At 38.4% G+C, this 10,045-nt stretch overlaps 1 protein-coding gene across 1 annotated transcript in view; it reads right to left on the bottom strand.

Moving 5' to 3' along the window:
* Positions 1-1,262: 1,262 nt before the first annotated feature.
* NUP205 (nucleoporin 205kDa) overlaps positions 1,263-10,045 on the bottom strand; it is a 54,247-nt gene continuing 45,464 nt past the window's right edge. The window contains 10 exon segments of the mRNA XM_009321337.1: positions 1,263-1,657; positions 2,925-2,998; positions 3,715-3,843; positions 4,747-4,870; positions 5,277-5,443; positions 6,170-6,296; positions 6,851-6,979; positions 8,576-8,652; positions 9,629-9,755; positions 9,970-10,045. The exon segment at positions 9,970-10,045 is cut by the window's right edge and continues 66 nt beyond it. Of these exon segments, the coding sequence (XP_009319612.1) occupies positions 1,505-1,657; positions 2,925-2,998; positions 3,715-3,843; positions 4,747-4,870; positions 5,277-5,443; positions 6,170-6,296; positions 6,851-6,979; positions 8,576-8,652; positions 9,629-9,755; positions 9,970-10,045 (1,183 nt within the window). The 3' untranslated portion in view covers positions 1,263-1,504.

Genomic DNA, 10,045 nt, shown 5'->3' with positions numbered 1-10,045 from the left:
CTCCGCTCCGGCAGCGGTTTGCCGTACACACGCCGGTCACTAGCCCAGGGCTGGCCACCGCCGCGGAAGCAGCCGGTAGGCGGCCAAAGCGGCGCCTGCGTTGCGCTTCCGAGAGTGGAGAACAACTCCAGGTGCTGGCCCCCGTGAGCTACCCGCTGGACCTAGAGCGTCACGGGATGAAGTCATGGTAAACGTGTTACCGAAATTGCCGAATTCCACACAAGGAGCAGCCGGTTCCATAACGGTATTTTCTAAAACGTAGCGAATTCCTCTGGGCCAGCAGCATGGCAAAGTTACGTTCGTGTATTTAATGAGAAACTTCTGTACGTTATTTCCTGTTTTTCACCGAGATGGTGGAGAAACGTGAAAAGCCCCGTTGAGAATCAACAGGCAAAGTCCAACTATGTAAACCATTAATGTCTAGCTGCTCCTATGGAATAGCTAATAACCACCACCTGATAGCAGGGCTATCATCATCCCTGCATAAAAGATGATGAAATTCATGTAATTAGTCTGTGCTGATGAATAAGTATAAAATCGTAAAAAATGTGAAATACTAAGTAATGAAAACTCGGGGGGGGAGGCAGAATTTACAAAGCGCACATGGAGAATCAGGCTTTAAGATCAGACTGTCCGCCAGACCTCATGTGCATTACATGAATCAGTGGTTACCCTGAATCAGCATTAATTCAATTACAGTGGATCAGTGGTTACACTGATTTTTTTTTTTTTTTTTAACAGAGGTAGGAATATCTCCGTGTCTCTTATGAGAACAATCTGTAACTACAGAACCAGGCTACCACTCAAGCATGTTGGCTTCCTCCTCATGCATTTTATTCTGTCTTTATACTCCTGTTCCAGCAAGAACAGCACAGAAAACTTTACTCCCCCAAGCCATAAGAACCAAACCTAGGGCAGTCACCTTCCATCACTTTCCCCATTTTTTAATTTTTTTTTTTTTCTTATCTAGACTTGTCCAAAGAGAAGCAGCTTGTACCGCTGTCAGCAGAAAAAAGGCAGGACAAGAGGGAGCAGGAACAAGCGGTTCGCAGTGCAAAATGATCACCCGTCATACAGAATCCACAGCAGAGTGATCACAGTCTGCAAGTGCTGAAACATGAACCCCATGTTTTCATTAAACCTGCGTGTGAAGCAAGAACAGCATAAACAGACATAGACCTTTTAGTTTTCTCTGAAAGCATCCATAAATGTAATATCATCACAGTTGCAGAAATTTTTGTTTCCTCGATGTCCTCCATTAGCATTCTTTCTTGCTTGAAATTTTACATTAATCATAACTCAGTTAAAAACAATCCTTTATTTTTCCTCTCAAATCGGGAGCAGTAGGAAAGAATACACAAAACTGATCCATAGGGATAAGAAAAAAAAGTAACAAAATATTTTTGACATTATTTAGAAAATGTATGATCTATAAAATCTGGTGATCCAGAAGGCCTGCCCTAGCACATTGCTTCAAGGGGCAAGCAACATGTATTAGAGTCTCTTAGGTCCTTGATATCCTTAGGAGACCACGGATGCGTCTAACAAGAGCTTGAATAAAGGTGTATCGTGACCGAACCTTAGAATATAACCCTTCGATGTCCAGAAGCTTCTTCTGCAGAGATTCACCAAAGCTGTTCGTGGCTTCAATCTGAAGCTGAGAAACAGAGATTTGTTGCAATGATCAATACAAAATCTTCTCTTTCTGGAATGTCAGCTTATCCATCATCAACTACCTGTCAACCCTTTCACTATGAAAGGGTTTCACTATTCACTTTCTTCTCGTAAGCTGCTTTCAAAAGTATGTTTGTTCTGACTCCCCTAATAAGTACTACTTGCATTCTTCCCCTATGTATTTCTCTCTAAATTATATAATGGATAGCCTTTCTACGGAGGTTTTTGGGTGACTCAGAGCATTTACAGATTATCCAAATATTACCACCTTACAACCTCACCAAGTTTTAGGAATTAAATGCCTGTTTTAGGAACGAAACAGTCTTATATAATTCAGCTTCTTCAGTTATAGTCATACAAACACTTCTTCCAATTAAAATTTTCCTAGTCCCTTAAGGACTGTTTAGGGGTTAGAGTCCATGTGCATAGACAACATTTTTTCATTAATACGTATGTAAACAATCCCTGAAAAAATTAATTACATTCTAAGTGTTTTAGCAAGATGTTACTGTATGTTTTACTTCTGAACAAATGAAATAAAAGACAGATGCCTCATCACAAAACACACATGCAACTGTTCTCATAATTCTAGATCTTATAAAGGTACTTCAGACTGCACAGGTTTTTAAGCACAGGTTTTTTCTGCACAAACAGCAGTAGAAGTGTCAGTGGGATTTATTAATAGAAATTATCTTTTTTTCTGCCACCTCTCCATCAAATTTACACAAACTACTATATCACTGTGTAAGCAGAAATCACGTCTTTGCTAGCATTCACATTCTATAGTCTCCTCAGTTTCTGTTACCCTTTTTGATCTCATTTCTCTACAGCCTAGCTGCAGCTGACCTGTAGTAAACAGCTATAGGATCACAGAAAATTTGGAATCCTGCCCTCCTATTGAAAGTCTTTCAAGGATAACTGATGTTTTCAGAAAGCTATTATTAAAATATACATACCGTTTGACTGGTTTACAAGAGAAAAAGAATGATTAATTTTTTTTTGTAAGTCTAGCTCATTTTTCATTTAACTTTTTATATTAAGACTTGAAAATATGTGTGCAGCAGCACAACTGCTACCTGCTTCGTGATACTTTCCAAAAAAATTCTGCAACATTTCATTAATCCTAAATTTAAGTTCTGTCGGTGTTACCACAGGTTGTTTAGAGGTGGAAAACTACAGTCGGACTGCTCTCAATAGCTGCATGGTAGTCAAGCGCATTCTGTACTTTCTGGTAGACTGTCATCTCTCACCTGTTCTATATCGTGCTGGCTCACTCGATTCAGTCCGCTACTGAAATCCAAGTTAGGCTCTGAACCAAAGGAATCTAGTGATAGAAAATGAGATGTTAAAATTACGTTGGCTGCTCCACACTATCTTCTCCACATCAAGTTATAAAATGAGTTTAAAACGCAGTCTTCCAAACTGGTCAGTAAACTTGTGCATTAGAAATGACACTGATTTTTTTACTTAAATGATTTAGAGAATACGTTAAGAGCCATAAATAATTTTGACCACACAACATGGCACTTTAAGCAAAAAGCTCCTCCCCAGGTCACTTCTCCCTTTCTGACTTCCTTCCATTCCTAATTTTTATTTTTTTTAAAAACCAAAATTCAACAAACTTAAAATCTTCTGGTGAATCAATGGTGCCTACAATTCTAAAAATACGTTTAAAACCACCAATATTAATTTTAGTTCTTAAGTTCATCTTAGATTATTATATTGAAATATTTTCCTATAAATAGTTTTGAATCACTGATCTCATTATATTGTTTGAACTTCACTTGGTTTGAACAACAGAAATAAAAAAGTTAATTTTACTTTCTTTTGGAGGTTATGCATAATAGACAAAACCCAGAAGTCTATGACTCAACAATATTCGTACTGCCAATTCTCCAGCAGAAAATCCAAAGGTATGCCAAATCCAATCAAAATCTCTTTTATTAAATATACATGGCAAAATATGAATAGTAGCAAATCAGTTTTAAAGTTAACCATCAGAAGTTATTCAAAGGCACTCTGACGTTTGAGAAATTTTACCTTGCAGCCTTCCTTTCTTAAATGACATCCTGGAGGACAGCAGCGGGTCTTGGGAGTCAGTGGGTGTGCAATGCAGTAGATAGTGTTCCAGATGACGCCAAAGAATGAAGAGACATGTTTCTATAATATCTGTAGACACATCTAAGTGAAGGAGTCTAATTTTGTTGTCTTTAGACTGTACATTAACTACATGAGCATATTTACACACTTCGAAGCAGCTGAAGATGTTAGCTCAACCACCTGTCACCTCCTCCAGCAGAAGCTTCTCACCCCTGCCACCATGGCCTGGTAGCGGATCGCTTGTACTCTCCTTACCCGCTTCAGTGCGGTGCTGGCTAGGTTACTTCAATGACTGCTACTCACCCTGAAGAGGCTTTAAACCAACACTCTGCACCACAGCAGAGTATGAGTGCTCATGTGATTTGTAACGATAGCCCAGTTGCAGAGACAGTGAATTAAAGCTGAGGTTTATAAAGCTGGGGATGGCTTAAGTTACATCTTAAGTTACAACAGGTAAGTCTGCAAGAGCACATCTTTCCCAAAGTAGGTTTCAGAGGAGAATCCTGATCCGCTGCAGACAACTATTTTGTGCGTGACTAGTTATTTCCTTAGAATTACTGGTGTTTATGAGATTAGGTTTATGCAAGGTTGACCGTAAGACTGGAAACTCCAGTTGCTCTGATAGGCACCTCAAAATTATTTTTCAAAATATTTCTTCCACCACACTTGTACATATGTGAATGCTTAGTGGGTCTGGATGCTGAATTGAAGAGCTGGGCTGTAATAACTCCTTCATTATAATGTTGCAGAAAGTCCTAGCAGGGTCCCCATGATAGGAATTACTAACTGAAAATATTTACATTCTGACAATAGCAGAACAATATCCTCTTACTAATTTAATTTTCAGTATTTCAAATTTCCTTTCTGTAGAAAGCGTTGTTCAAAGCGGTCAGAAATCTAAAAGAACCCGTTCCTATTTCTCTGCTTTTCTGGAGCATCACTTTGACGGTCATTTCAATTTTAGAAGGATACAAGAACAGAGAGAAAGCAGCTTGGCTCGATTGTTTATTAGCTTCACCAGGCGTCGCCTTGCCAAAACGTATTTTTGGGAAGTGGAGATTTTGTCAACCCCAGCTGGCATAACTGACTGACACAGCTGTGATAAGAAGAGGAAAAACAAGACGACTGTAGCAAATCACAGAGCATCAAAAGAAATAAGCAAATAAAATTACTTATCAATATCTAGAACTTCGTTGTCAGCTACTATTTCTTCAAAACTCTGCTCTCTATTTTGAATTTGCATAACCTTGCTGACCAAAAAATGGAGAAATTAAATGTATCCCCAAGCAACTATAATGAAAGTCACAACTTTTACAAAGTTAAGCCCAACATTTTCTCCCAAGTTTTAGGTCACTCATTCTATGGACCCCTTCATCAACAGTAGAAAGGAATACGCACAAGAACTGGAACTATTTACTTATCTAAGATGCTTTGGAGTCTCTGTTACAGCTATGTCTAAGTTACAAACAATACAGAGACTACAGAGTCAGAAGAACTATTACCTCTTTTATTTCATCTGGTGGGAGTTGCTCCACATTCTGCAGTTTGTTAACACTCTGACGATGGCTGTCATAGTAACTGAAGAAATCACTAGTGCTCTGTTTCAGCAGGTAGACAATAATGCCCAAGCCAGGCAAGTGCCAGTATGGGACCACCGATGTTTGTGTATCTGGAGAAGATGAACAATAAATTTAAAAAAAAATTTAAAAAAGAACAAGAAATCAATCAGGTATGCTCTCTGTCAATAAAGTAGTGAAAGACATGAGAGCACTGGCAAGTTTATATTTTATACCTCTGTGTCAGAAGTAATGCAAATGAAAGTCTAGGCAAAAAGTTCTGTGGCTGCAGTACTAGAAGGCAGTCAGCATAGTACAGTACTGAGTGTAACACGTGAAATGTAACTAGACCAGAAGACAGCATTTAAATACTTTAACCACTCAGCTGCATAATACCACACTGTAAACTCTTGCCATGTGGCCTAATGAAGGGTTCCATTCAGCATCAAAACGCATCTTACGTGTCATAAACGAGGTCCTAGTTTCACATAATGTAATCCAGCACAGATGCTGAAAAAAGAAATCCTCACCTTCCCCTGTCTTGTGCTATTTATTTACATACACTTCTTTTTACTGATATACATGTTTATGAGGCTGCCATGAGAAGTGAATTAAAAAGGAGTTTTTGGTCACGTTTGTTTTAAATTGGATTAGTTTCCTGATTTGGCTTAGTACAAGGCTGCGCAAGCATGTGTTCCAGAATTAGAAAATGGGCAGCTACAGCACTGGCATAAAGTGACTTAAAGTGTATGTGAAACTACAGCCTCTGGTTTGTTATTTTCTGCTAGCCCAAATGTCACACCATTCAGTCTCATAAAATAGCAAGCCAAAATTCTCACCCTGACGAGGCCCATCTCGGTTGGTTGATTCTGACAGGCTAGGAGTAAACAGACAAACAGCGTGCTGAAAACTGGGGGCGCTTTGCAACATAAGTGACTCACAGTATTCCATCACGTTTGCACAGATCTGCCAAAAAAAAAAAATTACAGCATGTCAGTTACAATATCTACAGGCTTTGCAGCATCAAATTTTAAATGGGCAAGTGTCAATAAACAACATGTTTTGCTCCCTCTCTTCTCACCAGAATGCGATGACTCTCTTTTCTGAACAGTTACAGCCTCTCTTCTATTTCAAGTCTAGGACCTGTAACCTCGCCTCTTTCCCAAACCTGCTCATTAAAATTTCTGGTCAATTTTAAGTCCCCTTTGGCTCTAAGTTAGTGTTAGCCATTGTCTTCTATACCCAGCCTTCATTTTGAAAATTTCTGATCAATTTAAGGCTTCCAAGTTCACAGAGTTTGTACCCAAAACAATAATGGTTGCTAATGCAAATTTAAGTAACCAAATTTTCAAGGTTTACTTTAAACAGAAATAAAATGTGGGATCCTATACCAAACAGTGTAGTGTTTGTGTAGAGCATTACCACTATCATATGCAAGTATGACAACTAAACAAATCTGCACAGCAGGTAAAATGTCACAATTTGAGACTGAAGGTTCTAGCAACTTCTTGTGTCCTTACCTGTTGCATGGCCAACTCAATTTCATCCCTCTTGTTCACTCTGTCTCCCCCTGTGTTATCATCTTGCAGTTTAAACTGACGCAGTCTGTCGGAACCACCAAACCGACTTAGAAGTCCTAAGCACTGGCGCTGCCGTAAAAAATGAACATTTTAATCAGTATCTCAAAAAATGAAGTGCATGATTCTTTTCACTTACGTGATACATATCCCTTAAAACACAATAGCAAGAGAGCAATGCAGATAAAACTTTTAGCACTTTGTAAACAAAATTTAAATATTCAAAACACAATGTTTTAACTCATCTTTAATTAATTTAAAAATTAATGGCACCCTAAAACAGTTCCTTGAGAAATGAATGCAATTCAAAAGTGCACAACTTTGTCTTATGTCTCTTCCAGACTATTATACTGACTAGCATCAATGACAGTTTAGGCTTACCCATTCCCACTTAAAACACCTTTATCAATATAGACAAACTAATAAAATCTGGATATGAAGATAATAAGCTGCATAAAAGTAGAGTGCAAAAACCAATTCAACAGTTTCATAAAAAGAAGTAACAATCAATAAATTCGGTTTTAGTTTACATGTGGCTGTTAAGATCACCAAAGTGCCTCAGACTGTAAGTCAGTTTTGTGTGGAACAGCAAAAAAAGATATCAAAGACTTTTTGGTAATTACTTTTGGGGAAGAGAAAAACACTTAAATCCTTTTATTACTTGATGAAAATAGCAGGACAAACTAGAGAGAAAAGTTACAATAACAGATGACTGATTTACACAGTTTTGCTCAAAACAGCTCAGTTTTCAAATTAACTAATTAAAACTCCTTATAACCAAAAAAAAAAAAAAATCATCTTTCTGCTTTCCTATGGGAATTTCTTGCTGACATGATGCAGCAGCATACTGAGTACCCCAGCATTACAGCAATCGTTTATAACTTGCTACTTTACTTCAGGCTGGTCGGCCTAATAGTTACTATAGTTACTAATAGAACACATCCTTCTCTTGCAACCAAAAGTATTTGATAGGGCAGCCCTTTTCACAGATAGTTTTCAATTAAATATTTCTTTACAAAAGTCCTTGCTCACATGAACCACAAAGCTTCAAAAACATTGCTGGATGCTGAATGCTGAGCTGTAAAGAGGTCTGCAATGACAGCTTTGGAGCAAGACTTACTCTATCTTGGCTTTCATTCTAGTTTCTAAATCAGGGTTATTTTTAAAAGGGGACGAAAGAAATAAAACACTAGCATGTTTGATACTCCAAATTGTTGAGCTGGAGATATGCTTGTGGCAAAAGCGGTAACAGAGTATTTCTCCATTACTTCACATGCTTTGGTGTTGACCTCAAATTCTTCTTCTCCTTCACATAAGGTGAATCCTAAGCCAGGGATAGAAACAAAGTCCCTGAAGCAACTCTGATGTTGCCAAATGTTATCTTTTCTACTTGGGGGTGGGGGGGTGGTGCAGGGGGAAGAGGAGGAGGAACCAACCCAAAAAAACAAACCACCAAAAACACACACCACACAAACCACTACACTCACACTCAAACCAACTCCCTCCTCAAAAAAAAAAAAAAAACAAACCCCAAACCACCACACGTTCTTCTTAATGGTGGAAAACATCCCTTTCATAACTGCTACTAGTCAGAGTACAAAACCAGGAAGAAACTCACCTACATACACAATTCTAAAAGGACAAGTGTTAAATATACAACTTTATTACCTGAAATCGGCCTATATGTCCTTGTAGCTCCATCTGCGTCCCTTCATTAACATCAATGTCCAGCTCACTCAGCACTCCTGATAAAAAGATACAGCCATTAAATTAACTGTTTGGGGTTTTTTTTCCCCAAAAGAAAAGAGATTTATGCAGTATATACATTTAAATACAAGCATTGATCAGAAAGAAATCAGCCAAACATACAACTTATATTTTGCACACTGTTTAAGGAAAACATTCAGATATGAATGCAGCTACTCGGAGATGCATGAGAGCACGTAGCTTACTGTTCTGCTAAGTAATTAAAAGGCAGGGGGGGGAGGGGAGAAGGGAGGTTAGCATGAAATTTGCAGCTGTTGTGCAAAGCTCAGTATACTGTAAGCAAACAAACATCTGGGCTCAACCTGCAGCTCTGCACTCCTTTCTATTGTAGTCAGACATCTCTCCTGAACAAAGAAAGCCATTACATCAAAATAGAGAAGTTATTTTGAAATGGTAAGCAAGTCTTCTAGCATGCAGAAGAAATCACTATATCCATCACAATAATTATTAGTCCTCTGTGAAGATAAGTCACCCAAGAGAAATGTCAGTATGCTAATCCACAGTGCTTCTCCCTGGAAGCTTTCTTTTTTAAATAAATAAGAATGGAGAAGACATTAACAAAGATATGGGTATGCAAACAATTTTCTGTCTTCATTTCCTCAGTCATAGAATTTGCTGAATGAAAATTCTTTTTGAAGATACCACATGCACTCTGAACACTACCATTTGCAAGTCATCTCAAAGACAAAAAGTACTTACTGTCAGGTAGCATAATGAAAAGAAAATGGGAAGTCAAATGCATATTGGTAAGGGCACTATGTCCACTGCAAATCTACCATACTTACTTCAAGAACAACTATTTAACATGTCTTTATTTTCCCTAGAGCTCTACATACCAAGAAAATTCTGTGTTGTAGTAGATATTCCCTTATATGTCTTACTATTTCTTCATAGAAAACAAAGCCTGAGATTCATGCAGATGGGGCTAGGAGACTTCAAAACTGCAGTTCCTACCGGGCAAAGCTGCCTTGCTGATTATTCCTGTCAGGGAGGCCAGCTCCTGGAGAGATCCAACACTAACATCTTGACACCTCAGGATTGCCTGGATAGTATCTGAATGGGAAATTAGAAACTGCAAAACCTGTACCACAAGAAGAAAAGGGAAAATATGAATGACTCAAAATTTAGCAGTGAGCAGAGAGGAAGCAATGCTTTTACTTTTCAGAGAATTTTTAAGCGATCTCCCATACCAGTGAGGATGGGATTTTTGAAAAAGCTTACTTTCAGAGCAAAAGGACACATAATTTCTTTGAAGGAGCAGTAGCAGCGATACTCTAGCATCTTTTGGAACTTACCTGTCCTGCTGCTTGCAGGTGTTGTGCCATGCTGGATGTGAGGATCACTTGGCACAGTTGAAGAGCTGGAAGAAGA

The sequence above is a fragment of the Pygoscelis adeliae genome, unplaced genomic scaffold (assembly GCF_000699105.1).
Source record: "Pygoscelis adeliae isolate BGI_AS28 unplaced genomic scaffold, ASM69910v1 Scaffold232, whole genome shotgun sequence".
NCBI lineage: Eukaryota > Metazoa > Chordata > Aves > Sphenisciformes > Spheniscidae > Pygoscelis > Pygoscelis adeliae.
This window is presented reverse-complemented; position numbering and strand designations above follow the sequence as displayed.